The 15,419-nt window shown below is 46.8% G+C and overlaps 1 protein-coding gene across 1 annotated transcript; it reads right to left on the bottom strand.

The window, feature by feature from the left end:
* Positions 1 to 741: 741 nt before the first annotated feature.
* LOC307075192 (protein phosphatase Slingshot homolog 1-like) lies at positions 742 to 13,484 on the bottom strand (the record flags this gene model as incomplete). Its single annotated transcript, XM_079735698.1, has 17 exons — positions 742 to 1,269; positions 1,490 to 2,126; positions 2,948 to 3,148; positions 3,605 to 3,751; positions 3,966 to 4,012; positions 4,179 to 4,307; positions 4,800 to 4,893; positions 5,560 to 5,754; positions 6,845 to 6,913; positions 7,728 to 7,796; positions 7,935 to 8,059; positions 8,244 to 8,308; positions 8,453 to 8,556; positions 9,527 to 9,564; positions 10,909 to 11,031; positions 12,951 to 13,032; positions 13,369 to 13,484. 17 exons carry the CDS (start codon positions 13,482 to 13,484, stop codon positions 742 to 744), a joined length of 2,769 nt encoding a protein of 922 aa, XP_079591824.1.
* Between the last annotated feature and the right edge of the window lie 1,935 nt (positions 13,485 to 15,419).

Here is a 15,419-nt window from a genome sequence, read left to right as displayed (position 1 = left end):
GAAAAAAAATCCACTTCAACGTGAAGTGAAGCCAACTTTCTCAAGCAGCTTTCCCCTATAAGTATATCCTACTTAGGAAAGGTAACACGACTCGCGGTATTCAAGAGTCCCAATATACTCCAAACGCAAAGTTAAATTGGCGAGTTTGCCACTCTTCAATCGCCTCAGTGTGTGTAGGGCGCTCAGCTGAACGAGCCAACCACTCCCACATGTCCCACAATGCACTGCTGGTTGCAATCGGTCGACAATACCACATGAAGGATTACATCCCCTGTTTTCCCCCGGGCTGGGCCCGCACGACAGTGTGTTCGATAGCCTACAGAACACGCCAATTTGGATTTAATTAGTTTATCGGGTTGTTGACGTACAACGCGATCACAGTTGATACATTGATGGAAGGAGCCGCCTAAGAGCCACACAGAAAGCTTAGACACAAGAGGACCTTTGTCGAATGGTTGACATCTCATGGAGAAGGATGAGGGCGTCCGGGAATGACTAGATGATCACAGATCACTGGGGATGCTGGGATGGGCTCGCAGTTCAACGCCACTTTCGAGAGACTACTTCTTTTTTCAACGTTTTGTACACAGTACACGTATCCGGTATACAGCCAGAAACGTTCAGCCTCTTTGTCGTCGTCGGGCGGCCAAGGAAACGCTCTCATTCGCTATCAAAGTTTTGACAAAAAGTGTCTCTTCAAGGTGGCAACATGCACACTCACACGCTCACACCCAGTTGGCTCTACTTGACGAGGGAACAAGACAGGGAGCCGTCCTGGAGGGCGGAGTGCGCCGCTGACCCCACACACACAAGCCGGTCGCCAGCCAGCTCCGTGCGGCCTGGACCTCCCTCCTCCCCCTCGTACTGGATCTCCTGCGCTCCGTCAGGGACCTCCGGCCGGGACGACGCGCCTGCGGCTGACGCTGATGCTGCTGCTGCTGCCGTTGCCGGGGAAACGCAGACGCCCTGGACGCACGTGGTGCATCTGCAGCGATGGCCGCACGGCAGGGTGCAGCTGACGGAGATGGGCGCGGCGGCGGCCGCGGCGGAGGAGGAGGTGGTGGTGGTGGTGGTGGTGGTGGTGGTGGTGGTGGTCCCGGGGGGGTCCAGCGTGATGGAGGGCACGGCGCCGTGGCGGGAGGTGTAGAGGCGGTGGGTGCGCCCCGCCCCAGGCCGGTCGCACAGCCAGCCCTGGGGGAGGCGCAGGCACTCGGCGCACGACTGGTAGGACGGCTTCACCTTGAAGGGGTTCTGGGAGCCCAGGCTGTCCTGCAGCCCCCAGGGTAGGGGGGGGGGGGGGGGGGGGGGAGAACACGCAGTCAGCCACAGGGTGAATAGCGTGGAGTTTGTGTGCGTGTTGATCAGGCTGTCGCTTGTAGTACTCTAACCAGTTTCTATTTCGGCTCGTTACAACAACAGCTCTCCCATGATGCGTTTGAATAAAAGACAGAATAGGATAAAATAAAATAGTCAGCAGGGCTGTACTCACGTCGAAGGCGGCGGGGCAGCTGCGCTTGCCGGCCAGACGGTTGCTGTTATTGGTGTTGAGGTTGGCCAGGCCCAACCGGCCCTCCGACTCGCCCCCCCCCGCCGCTGCCCCAGACCCCCGGGCCAGGGCGGCCATCTCCTCCTCCTCCTCCTTCTGCGCCTCCTCCTCGTCCTCCTCCTCCAGGGTGCTGAACTCCAGCCGCAGCCTCACGTCCTCCATGGGGTCCAGGCGGCCGCAGGAGGTCTGCGCCGCCGTGCCCTCGCCGGCCGGCGCCAGGTGGGCCACGGGGAAGCCCTCGTCCTCCAGCAGGGCGTCGCGCTCCACGTCCTCGATCTCGATGAAGACGCGCTCCATGCCCAGCAGGGGGGGGCCCCGCACCGGCGTGGAGGGGCCACTCTCCAGCGCCGAGTCCGACAGCCGCCGGAAGTAGTAGTTGTAGTTGAGGGGGTCCAGGGGCTCCACCTCCAGGCTCATGCCACTGGAGCAGCCCCACGCCTCCTCCTCCTCCTGGGAGGAGCTGGTGAGCACCGGGGTCTCCTCCCCAGAGACCTCCAGGGCGTCGCCGCCCGACGCCTGCCCGTCGTCGGAGGTCTCGGGGTCCGCCTCCGACCGCCAGCCCTTGTTGCGCCGCTGCTTGCTTCAGGCGGGAGGAGAAGGGTTAGCTGATTCCTTTGTAAGCTTGGGATGTGAGGTGTTGCTGTTTTGGTGACCCAAACGTCAGGCTGAAGGGGTTGAACCTGGTCTAGTCAAACCAGTTGTCGATGAGGGTACGCTTACACTGGAACCTTTATGATTACGCGTTGGTGTGTGTTGTTCGAAAAATGAAAGGAGCTTTCTTGACGGGTGAACCTCATGACTGCCTCAAGTTCATTTAACATCTCTGCGTTTAGATCCATGTTGAGGTAAATCTAGACAAAGGTCCACGTGAAAGATCTGAGTTGGGACCATTAAAGATAAAACACTAGCTTTTTCCAGGAACTTTGTGTATGGAATCATTCTTGAAAATGACCAGTGACAAGATATCAAAAATCAGAGTTAAAATGTTGTCATTTAAAATACCCCTGCAATTAAACAATAACACATCCATATCAACCGGAAAACACTTAAAGGTCACATATTTAACCACCAGGTGTGAGTGTGGTTAGACGTTACAAGCCGTTTTGAAAATCCGCCTCTTCTGACATCACAAGTGGGCGTGTCCACCTCCATGTATGAGGGATAGATGAGCAACGTTTGCTACAGTCCACTGGGTAGACTGGTAGGCTGATCTATCCAGCACACATCTAGGTGGACACGCCCACCTGTGATGAGAGGCAGATGTTCCAAACGGCTTGTAACGGCTAATCACACTCACAGCTGTGGTACAATATGTCACCTTTAGAGTCATTTGGGAAAAGGCAGTGGGAAATGCAGTGACGTCAGGTCCCTGTCCCCACCGCGGGGGGGTCATGTGATCACCTGGGGTTCAGGATCCCCTCGTACTCCGCCAGCTGCCTCATGAAGGCGGCGTTGGGCTGGGCGGCGGCGCGCTTCTGCTTGACATAGTTGAAGGCCTCGTCCAGGGCCCAGCCGTACTCCTTCATGGCGTAGGCCACCACTGTGGCCACTGAGCGGCTCACGCCCATTTTGCAGTGCACCAGGCACTTGGAATGGTTCTTCCTGCAAGGAAGGAAGAGATGCGGGAGATCCTGTGAGTACTTTTGTGTTACGTTGCCAGGTAGATCCCGGTGTTACAACATCCAGCCGGTCCTGGTGAATGGAGGAACCACGCGTTGGTAGTGGGTAACTTATTTTTAGCTTTGTCGTTGTGTCATGTTCTAGGAATCGGGCACACACTGTACGTTGGGCAAGCTACAGATGAATGAATGGAGTCGGCCATGAAAACAAAAGCACACACTCGGGATAAACAGATGTCTGAAAACAATATCGAAGTGAATACATCGATTTGGTTCGATGTTACCATTATTTTCATTTCTTAATACATTTCTTAATTGACAAACTAACAATATAATTATTATTCAGGTTTTTTTATATACTAAAGATGAATAATTGTAATCAGCAATGAGTGCCGGAGACCCATGTCCAACCCCTGGGGATCATTATGTCAGCTCTCACCTGGCCTTGGCGATGAAGCTGTAGGTGTCATTCCAGTGCGCCAGCAGGTCTGTGGACTCCTCGTCGTAGACCAGCACGTTGTGGTAGCACAGCGTCCCCGGGAAGAAGTTGTCAATCTCCCGAGCAACGTTTAAGATGTACCCAACCCTTGGGAAACAGACACACACAGGCAGGCACACACTAAGTCAATGCCATTTTTCTAATCAATCTTTACACTCCTGTGAGTTGGCTTTGCTTTCATAAACTACTTTGGTGAATTGAACCGTCATCTAAATCAAACTATTAACGCTAAAGCGATCGTCAAGCACTATGCCCTTACAGGTGTAAAGATAGATCCCTGATTGTGAAACCACTTGCTTACCCACAATCTTGAAGTTCTTCTAGGTTGGAGGCGTTCCACTCTGATCCCTGTATGAACGGAAAGAAGCCGCCCAGTATGGTTACGTTGAAAACCTTTCATAGTAACAGATGCATTGCGCTGGTCAAACTTATCATAGTGCTAACAGCAGCACCTCGACAAACTAGCATTACTATGGCATTTACGTTTGGATGCTGCAGCCAGTAGGGTTCTCACCAAGTAGAGGTGGTCAAAGATGAGCGTGGGTTTGTCCAGTTGGCCCAAGACCAGCAACATCTCCTTATCCATGAACTCCTTGAACTCCTTCAGGCTGAAGCTCATGTGCTGCTCCAGCAGGCTGCGGATCTGAATCGCATCATCATCGTTTTTAGCATTATATAGTTTCTCACTCATATGTATACCAAACAGTTAGACAGTACAGTAGTTGCATTTTTAACTATTACTGCAAATTGAAAGGATTTTTTGATTGAGTGAAAGCAATTTTATAATTAAATTCAATATTTATTCATTAACCCTATTATTTTATGATGTGGGTTTTTGTTATACAGTTTGAGGGAACTGATTTTCAGTGGTAGGAAACAAGTGGATCATGGAAGATGCAGGTCGTTGTGTGACCCTCAAATGTCTTTGTGTTCATTAACTACAGACTCAGGAGCACAGTGCTCACAGTGCAAAGTCAGCTTGGATCCCTGTGGGTGGATACATGGTACGACCCCATCAATTACCACAACACAACACTAAAAGACTAAGACTATGTTATGTCCTGGCGCGTGTGGCAGTCGAAGCATCGCAATGACACTACATCCGTTCAACAACGAGTATTTTGTTGCTACGTACCTCTTTAGATGTAACATTCTCCAGGTCTTGGTCCATCATGATGCTACGTAGCTTAGCTTTGATCAAACACTCCGCCCTCTCCCTTTCGGTGGGCCTGTGGTGAGCATCACAGTGCAACACACAATCAAGGATTGTGTGATAGTGTGGACAAAAATAACCCAAAGTGAATCATATAATAGTTATCAAAGCATTCCATCTTCAATCCAGTCCCATTTGAACACCAACACTCAATGCTACGATACAGCTCCTTTGACTTGACATCCCCAGCAGTAACACTGGTCATCATCCATCAACAGCACTCATAACGTCATAGGTGTTATTCAGTACACTCACAGCTTGCTCGTGAAGACAGTTGGTCTACTGTGTTTGTCTAGGTTCTACTCCATCTGCCAATTAGTCCAATGAGTCCATGCAATAATTCTGGAATGAAGGTTTAAATGCTATTGGCCTACTATTATCTTATGAACTGCTAGATGTGATCCGTGATCCGCTCATTGAAAATGTAATAACAGTCAAATGTTTGTGAAACAAAATGTGATCGTATGGTATGTGTGTGTGTGTGTGTGTGTGTGTGTGTGTGTGTGTGTGTGTGTGTGTGTGTGTGTGTGTGTGTGTGCGTGCGTGCGTGCATGTATGGCACGTGTGTGTGTGAGTGTATGGTATGGTGTGTGTGTGTGTGTGTGTGTGTGTGTGTGCGTGCGTGCGTGCATGGCATGTGTGTGTGTGAGCGTATGGTATGGTGTGTGTGTGTGTGTCTTACTGGTCCACCGCCATGGCGGGTGAGTCCGGCCGTATGGACTCCAGACCCGTCGTGGCGTTCCACTCGTTGACGCAGCTCTGCTCCGAGGACACGCGGCTGTCGTAGAAGGCGGTCCAGGCGAGGGCCCCGCTGCCCGGGTAGTGGTGGTAGCGGCTGGCCGCCTCCTGGGCCTTGTGGAGGACCTGCAGGGCGGACCTGGGGGACGCAGAGCAGAGAGACACAAGGTACCCATGGGGGGATTGGATGGGTGATATTCAGAGCTTCATGGTGGTTTAACAAAGGGATTGTTTCCATACGTGCACGTGGACGTAGACAACATCGCAAAAAGGTTCCGATCGACAGCAGTACGAAAGGAGCAGCGTTTCTTACTGTTCATTTCTGAACAGTACCAATATGTTCATATCTGTTTGTGAGGAGCTGTGTTGCTGTGAGGGATGCCAGCCACGTCTTTACTTTAGGTACAATTACTTATTTACTTGATTATTATTAAAGCACCAGTCCGATTTTCAGATCCCTGGCACAACCTGTTTTGAAATATGACTTTTTGAAACTGATTGGTTTCCTGATATTGCAATTACACTTCCTGGACTATTCAGACACTTTTCTGTCTGACTACCAGATGGTAATAAATTGTTGGAAAAGATTTTAAATGAACTGTAAACTCTCACCTTTGTGTCATGGCTTGTCCCAAGTTTAGTTCGACAAACATTACATAAAAATGTCCGCCCCTCTTCTACACCTCTTCCCAGTGTGGGTAGAGCTGGAAAACACCGTAGAAAACACCAGAAGGAGGTGTACACAAAGAGGGACAGCCATTTTAGGCAGAGAAACTAGACGGACAAGCCACACAGCAATAGGATGTTGATTTCAACCATTGGTTTAAAGTGTAAGCATTCACCAGGTTCAACACATTGCCAAATTATCAGGATTCCTTTACCACCTGATGTCTAAATCAAGAAAATGGTTACCGTGTTTCCAACATCCCACAAAGTGGACTGTAAACTACAAACACTGAGGAACATTTACTTCGGAAACCAACTTAGATATGAATCCACTTCAAAAGCCATCCAACCGCAATTTGTTAAGTGCATGGTTGTGAGAACCATGTGGAAATTGGTAGAGAACAGTATAGAAGGATACAACAAGGACCGACAAGCAGAACATTTCATTCATGTTCTGTCGGTGTACACCACACCAGTCAGGTTCAACACCATGAGAGACACGGGTATCCAAGTCAACCACAAGAGAGGGACTTCCACGAGAGACAGAGACCTCCACAACTCACCACATGGCTTGGACAGACACAGGCTTGAACAGGTGCGACCGCCCCCCTGCGGTGTTTACACTGAATCCTCTGGGGGGGAGAAGAGACAGGGGCAGAGGTTAGGGGCTGTCTGTCTCTCCATTGGGCGAGGTGCAAGGTTACTATCGTAAACGAAAAGTGACAGATTACCGAACTAGGTGCGAGAAAATATTTGCGATATCTGAAATAAAATAAAAAGTTGAGGCTTTACAAAAAAGAAAACAGCGCAACCGTATGGTGTGTTTAGAAAAACCTTTAGTGTGAATTTCTATTCTGTGGATGGCAGTTCATCTCTATGACATTCGGTGGAGTTTTTATGACCTTTTTGAATCTTTAACTAAACTAATCTCTTTAAAAACTTAAAAACTTAAAGTCAAAATGAAATAGAAATAAAGCTGAGTCAGAGTGTGTGAACAGCACAAAGCCCAGGGGCTAGTTCACCAGCCTGGGCTCCCATTCATAACACCAGAGACTAGAACATTCCTCCAGCCCACACACACACACACTTTCCACCAGCTCAGCAATAACTAAACTGACACACACACACACACACACACACACACACACACACACACACACACACACACAATTTACTCAGCTGCTTTCAAACTGAAGGCAAACTGAAAACTCTAAACAGCCCAGTCCTAATCCTTATTTCATGGCATGCGATAAAGAAATATTAGAGCATCCTCGCCCAAAATGTATTTTGTTATACAAAACTTTTAATTATGAAAATAAAAAAAAGGTAGCCTTTTTTTCTAAGTAAAAGGTAATTGGTCGACTCGTCGGCTCTCATTTGTTTTCTTTAAAAAGTAAATGCGTTGCCGCGGTGACGGGTCTCTCCCGTCAGCAGGGCGCCACGTACCCCTCCCCCTCCAGGCGGACCGCTGTGTCGCTCCACAGTGGCAGCACCAGGCCCACGGAGCACGTCTTACTGTCGGGGACAACGGCAGACACACACACAATGTCCCTTTGGATCAATCCAAACAAACACAATGCATCGATCGGGAAATCCTCCTGAAAGGGTCAATCGGAAGATGGGCACGGCCGGGGCGGGGGGGAGGTCCCTTACCTGTCTGTATCCGACAGGAAGTCCATGCCCAGCAGCACGTTCTCCTCTGCGTCTTGACAGCCGTGTGTGTAGACCACCAGCAGGTAGCGCACGCGGTCCGTCCAGCTGCTCTCCAAGCGAACGGCCTGCAACGGAAATGCAACGTTAACCCGGAGGGGAACCCCCGTGGGGGTCGAGCACGACGCAGATGAGAAGCGCCTGAATGGCACAACGTTATCATCTGCCAGGGGCCCGGGTACCAGGAACATAACACGGTGTGAGAGAGAGATGGTTTATTGAGGTTTGAGGGCACGTCTGAGTCATACTGACCAGTCTAACGCTATCTTCAGACCGAAGCATCTTCATCATGACTTCCAGGTGTTGAATTAAGTCACCTGAAATTATGTAAAGCAGGAAGTTACAGAAGTCCCAGAATTTCCTGCAACACTTCCATTTCTCCAGGCTGGAAAGGGCGACACTGTAATCATTTGCAGATCCATACTGCAGTGTTTCCGTGGGAGGTCTGTGGGGGACCGTACCTGTAAACGAGTGGTGCGTTGGGGTCGGAGGTCGGTTCCCACAACCCTCCTGCCGCAGGAAGAGAGCGGCTCCCTTGACCATGACAAAGCTGGTCTGGAGGAGGCTGTGGAACACATGCAGGTGGGGTTCACTGTCAGAGCGCCTGGCTTTGGTACAGAAACAACGTAAGCGTAGTTTGGACTGGACTAGCCTCGGAACACATAACCGGTCCTTGGTCAGAAAAAAAGCGCATCAATAAAAATTGCATTCTCCTTGAACCGCAACGGCTCTCTCTCTGGCAAGAGAAACTGTCCTCGAACTATTCTGTTGGAATTCTGTGGATTTTTTTTATAGCTAGAACCATTCATTCAAATTTGTTTTCTTGAGAGTGCATATGTGTACTGTTTGGAAAACAAACACACCCAATCCAAACTAATTTCAATATAACCTTTCAAAACTTGTGATAACATTTGAGGAGAGGGAGGGTGAAAAGTCCACCCACTCATTTGACCAGCTACTTAACACTAACCCTTTGGGCCTAACATGCAAGTAAATGCAAATACAGACACTTGATTCTTGCGTCCTAAAGTATGGCTCTCGTCTATTCGACGTCTCTAAATTCCTCCGAAAAACATTCTGCCATCAGTGTTAAAGGTGGCAAACCTTGCATTAGCAACGGTCATAACATAAAAACTTTATGAACTGAACTATGGCAATCTTCTCTTATGATGGCGTGACCTTTCCTAGTAGAAACAAATCGGAAGTCCAGATCTCATTGGCTCTGAAGGATCTCAGCTCTTCTGCTGTGACTGCTACCCACAGACAGAAGCTTATCTCTCCTTCCCAGCTCGTGCTCGGCCAATCAGCCGCCCGGCTACCTCCTACTCCACAATGGGCCTTATTCACCTAGCATCCATCTTGGTTCTGAACACTTGCTGGGTGGGAGGAAACTGAATGCAGAAGTTTGTAATCAGGACCCCCACACTTGACTGTAAGGCAAAGTTTAAAGCTTCCAACTCTGGCTCGCAAGATTTTATATAACTAAACTTCAAGTAAAATCTCACCGAATTCAATGCAATTAAATTCAAACTTACCTCTGGTTATTTGTCTGGTCGTCATCATTCCCAAAACCCTAAAGAGGCCAGAGATATTTAATGAGTAATCATGAGGTTGAGCAAAGCCATTTTATAATAATGTTTAGTTGACATTGATGGTTCACATGGCGCCAACAGCCCAGCAGGTGAGCACACCTAGTATGAAGTAAGTAGGAAGGACTTACAACTCGTCGTGGGGTGTAGTTGTAATGTGCACTTATAAATCTCATGTGATTAAATATTGCTTAAAAAAGGGTTCAATGTTGAAAAAAAGAGTAAAAACATTGTATTACAAAGTAATACAGTGTGATCAAAGCTCTGTGACACATTGTTGCACAATTAATGAAAAACGTCATAAACCTTGATTCAGTGTGGATAATTAGCACGTATACAATCAGGTAATTATCTGGTTTGGACTATTGGACTATCAACTACTTATACATTCGCCACTGTGCTGTTTAGAAAAATGTTTCAAACTGAATATTATCCTACCATAATAAGCATGCATTACCAAATGCCATACTTGTTATCTCCATGTAAATAGACTCAATAAACCCAATACGTTTACAGTCTAATTTATTTTTCTTTTTTGAATACGATTTAATGGCAGATGGAAAATGCATCAAATATGAATACAATTCACCATAAACCTTTTAATTTAACATTACAAAACCAACATAGACCAATCACAACTCAAATCAAATGTGTTGACTTTGTACATTGTCGTTTGGAGGATAACATGGTCTGGAAATACATGCTTGATGACAAGGCAAAGTGGATGCAAACGCTATTAGAAAGGGCTGTGATGCACACAAGGTGGATGTATGGGCGCCACCTAGAGGCGATCGATGGTCAGTGCCCCAGCTCCTATCTGCTATTCGGGCCACGTGACGCAGAAACTTGAACCCGTCACCTGCAGATGGCTACTCAGCAGAACGCTCTTCTAGCCCAGAGATCATGACATCACCTGGGCGCACTTCACAGGACATTGCAGCTTACTACTTATTTCAACGGTGACGTAAACGTTGCATTGACTGAGGGAAACGGGGGCGAGATTCTTTTTTTTTTACTTTTGGGCTGTCTTTTAATTAGGGCAACTCACCCACTGTCGCAGAAGGTAATTGCCACTTTGTTTTGGTAGTCCCTCTCTTGGTATAATTCTGTTTAAAAGCCACACTATAATTTCCCTGCTGCCAAATCGGTGCACAATTCGCCCTTTTTCTTTTCGTTGAACATGTGTGCCCCTACTCTGGTTCAAACTCTATTGTATAGCTCTATGACACCCGCCGACAGAATGATATTTCCAAATAGGATGTTTATTCTCTGCTAGTAACGGAGTCACGACTTGCCCAGATGACTTGGCGCTTGTGCGGTCCACTCACCTCCCCGGTGTTACTGGTGCTGATGCTAGCCGAGGATGCTGCGTTAGAGACGGGGGTGCGCTGCAGCGTCACCAGGGCCATGGTAGGGAAGCGAGGGCCAGTGAAGATGTGCGGAGATTGTCTCTGTCACCGGGGAGAAAATCCCAACCCAGGAAAGCATCAAGTAGTACCTGAAGAGAAATCCCTTATTTTTCGTTCCAGTACGGTAGACGCGGTGTTCACAAGGTAGTCCTGATCAACGCATACTTGTGTAGGCTTTCGATAATTTCTCCATTTGTATAGCGATGCTTTCAAATAGAGAAACAAAACATTGCGGGTTGCATGCGGCGCATAAATGACATGCAGCTTTGAGGAACGCCTGCGATTGGCTGGCCGAAAGTGCGCGTGGGCTGTCATTGGGCCAATGTCGTCAAGGTGACTGTGGACAGACTAGATACCAGATAAATAATAACAACGCTAGAGAGGGATGAAAAGTCACATAAAAACATGTTTAAAACGCACAAATATCGCCAAATGCACCCAAAATTTATGGTCGTTTTTTCAAAATTAAGCATCACAATTTTCAATCCATTTTCTATAATAATTTCTTTAAGAAAGCGTTAATGCAGATAACGCAGATAAATCCACCAATAATATATTTATAATTATAAAAACAACAAATGATTACAACAAAACATTGATGAAAATTGTTTATTTCAGATTGTTTTAAATATGTTAGTTCATGATAATAATAACAAATATATACAATCGGGTTTGTGTCAAAGGGATCTCTCCAGGGCTCACAGGAAACCATTCGATATTTAACAGAAGGCTAATGAGGAATAACATAATTGAACCAAATATGTTATCTTGTCCCATATTCAATCAAATATGTAAGGACGCTGTGGGCTCCCTGGTTTCTCAGTGGCCAGTGGAGCCAGAGCTGTGGTGTGGCATTGGTTGTCATGTTGCGTTAGCGTGTGGCCTATGCATCAGTGTGTTGGTCCACTGCGGGTCATTGTGAGACTCCTGCAGAGTCAGACCCCGGCCGGTGGTCCCGACGGGTAGACACACCGACGCCCGTCCTGGTGTGTAATGTAACCCGATTTGAACAGGGACAATGTACAAAATAAACATTAACCTTGTTTAGAGCAAGGAGAGAAACATTGCACCAGATTTGAGCAAATTGAAGATGTGCTGATCAGCACCTGCATGAGCCAACGCATTCAGTGATCCTATATCCTTTTTTTATTCAAAAAAAAAAATCGATCTATATTTTCTATGTATCCATATGGCTTCTGTACCCCTTCTTCAACACAAACCAGAAACTACCCACTGGATCCTTGCTAATGTCTTGATAGCTCAGGAGAGCTAGGTGGTGGAAACAGACTTTTAATACCCGTTGGAAGGTAGCTTCTTCAACAGCTGGTGCACATCTGTGACAGCCCAGCGACAGTGCAGCTCTCTACCAATATTTAATGTTAAGTACAACATACTGCACTTTATTCTACTGTCATAGTCAACAAAATAAATGTAAAATATTTAGATGTTGATTGTATCAGGACAATGATTCATCCATCCAAGTGAATATAGAATCAAAATATCAAACACATCAACTTTACTTATCACAATCTATTAAAAGACAACGAATAAGCCAACATGCAGAGCCCATAGGTAATCATCAGGAAGATGGTTCTGTGTACAATTTAAAATGATGTGGTGTTCCTAATTAGATTTTTCATCTGCATGCAACCATTGATGGACAACTGAAACTACACCATATTTTTCTTGTGTGGTTTTGGCTCACATGCAACAATCCAATTGAAAGAAGGTGTACTTTGGTTTGTATGTGTGAGGTGCTACCAAAGCAGAAGGCGATGTAGAGCACAGAGGGTTCAGTGCCCAAGTAGCCATCTTCAGCCCAGAGTGGCCATGAACAACATGGCCAGAACCACCTCGAACATTGCACCGTTGGCCCAGGAGATTTGGAATATTCAAGGTAATCAATGAAGACATTAAGTAGCGTAAAAAGATTTCCAAATTATAATCCATGAAGTACTAACCCAACGACCACTGATCACTGTGCTCAGTATTGTGAAGATGGCTCTCGACCTCTTGGGGTGGGATTCAGAGTACAAGGTCACTCTGAAAGTAGGGTTCCATAACTCATTAAACACAAGCCGCCTGTTTGTCTTTATACACAAATACAGAATGCCAGTAAAATCCTATATTGGTGGGTTTTCCTACTCGTAAGACTGAATGATTCTGACTCGTAAGACTGGACGAGGAGGTTATGTTAACATTTAAGTAATTTATAACCTTAAATCTTATTCATAAATCTTTTTAATCAGTCCATTTAGGTGTAGCTTCAACATGGCAGAGCCGAGTCCTCAAACTCTGAAAACCTGGAGCGTAGTTATATAATAGTCAGCTCATGTCGTGAGTGCGTCGTGCACGCGTTGCCAGGGGTTACAGACTTACGCCTGTGGGACCGGTCTGATCCCCATGCCCACCAGGCCTTGCGGAACCAGGATCCAGTTGTACATCGACGCAAAGGCACTGAGCAGTCCATAGTAGAAGGTCCACACCAATTTCATCGCCAGGCCTGGTTTAACAGGGAGGGGAAACACGACGCAATTGTAGCCAATTCATGGCCATGGTACAATGATGCACTGAATTTAACCAGGAGCCGTTCTTGGACACAGGTTGTAACGACTCTTGAACGGTAGGTAGTTAGAGGCAGGGTCTGGAAATCGATGCTTAACAGATGGGCAACCAAAAGTCTTCTGGAATGAAAGACCTGGTGTTAATATCGGGTTGCATATAAAAGCAGAAAACGCTTGCTGAACATCCATAGTATCAACATTAGCATCCATGCAACCTGCTGAACCAGCAAAACAACCTGATAGGCTGGCAGCGACTCTGGAAGCGACACATGATCTGGTTATGGACCATTTGGATAGTTTTGCTGGCTCACTAGTTGGAGCTGTGCAGTCAAGATTAGGCTACAGCCTCTTCCTCATCCGGATATTCATGTCTGCGTTTCTAAGTGAAGATCACGAAATGCAAAGGAAAATGTTGGGTGCTGGGTCAGGATGGTCCCGCGTGGAACAAGCACAATTGAAAAGAGAGAATGCAATGCAGGCCTTAAATGTAATGTTTAAGGAGTGTTCATATTTCCAAACACTGGAACACACAGATTTTTTTTATTTAACTTAACTTAATGCAGTGCTATAATCTAGCCCAACAGCTATCATTCGTCATGGAATTATTTCCAAAGTACTGTATATACATGAGTTATAAGACTCATTCATGACCGCTGGCTCCAAATCTGGACAAGATAACCTAAAACTAACAGTCAGTAACCTATTTGTGGAGATCTGGTGTAAGTTGTGTCTATGTCTGTAACACTCCTCTGCACCCCTGCAACAAGAAATTAGGTTAACCTTAGAAAAAAACAAAAAAGAACAACTGAAAACGAGGACACCACGACGGCATGCAGGGGCAGTTACATTATGGGATGGTCATGATGCAGGTGTCCTAAATGGTAAGGTAAGTCCCCCCTCGGCTCTCTGCTCTCTCTATCCTTTCTCTCTCATCCATGTCCCCTTCTCTCTTGTGTCCCTCTCTTTCTCAGGTCTCTTTCCTATGTCTCCATCTCTTCCCCCTTTCTCTGTCTCCCCACTCTCTTTCTCTCTCTCTCTGTCTGTCTGTCTCCCCACTCACTGTCTGTCTGTCTCCCCACTGTCTGTCTCCCCATCTGTCTGTCTGTCTGTCTGTCTGTCTGTCTGTCTGTCTGTCTGTCTGTCTGTCTGTCTGTTTGTCTGTTTGTCTCCCTGTCTGAGAGAGAGAGGATCTGTCTATCCTCCCTCTCTCTCTCTCTCTCTCTCTCTCTCTCTCTGTGTCAATGCGACGCTGAGCCTTGCCAACTTCTTCAATGCTCCAACCTGCTGGGGTCCGTCTATCTCTGGCCCAGACCACCGCTCCACGGTCCCACCCTGGTCCCACCCTGGTCCCACCCTGGTCCAAGGACGACTGGCCGACATTGAGCAGGAAGCAGTGGGGGTAAAACCATTTGCAAACCAGCATCAACAACATGTACAGGCTGTACTCAGAGGTACGTTTTGATTATTATTATTATTATTAGTAGTAGTAGTATTATTATTTATCATTGGGAGTATTGGAAATGTTGGTGGTACAAATTATGCATGATTAATTATTGATTAAAGATTGTATTTATAGAAAAGCATATCTATACAGGTCATGGCCCTCAGGGTCATTATGCTTGTTCCGATTTATCCAAATAAATGAATAAAGTATTAGCGGTTTGAGACGAGTGGAGCCATAAGATACCAATTATTCTTGTTATCCACTTTGTTCTCAACCCATAAGTTGCAAATGCTCTTTCAGTCAGCCAAGTATGATGACCTCGTATCTAGTATTTGTACAACACATCACTGAGTGTTATTTTACAAAGCTGAGAATTTCCTTCCTGAAAGGATTTAATGAGATTTGAAATCTATACAAACAAA

This window comes from Pollachius pollachius, assembly GCF_949987615.1.
Source record: "Pollachius pollachius genome assembly, chromosome: 4".
Classification (NCBI taxonomy): Eukaryota; Metazoa; Chordata; class Actinopteri; order Gadiformes; family Gadidae; genus Pollachius; species Pollachius pollachius.
Note: the sequence above shows the minus strand (reverse complement) of the source record. Positions and strands in the feature narration are given on the sequence as shown.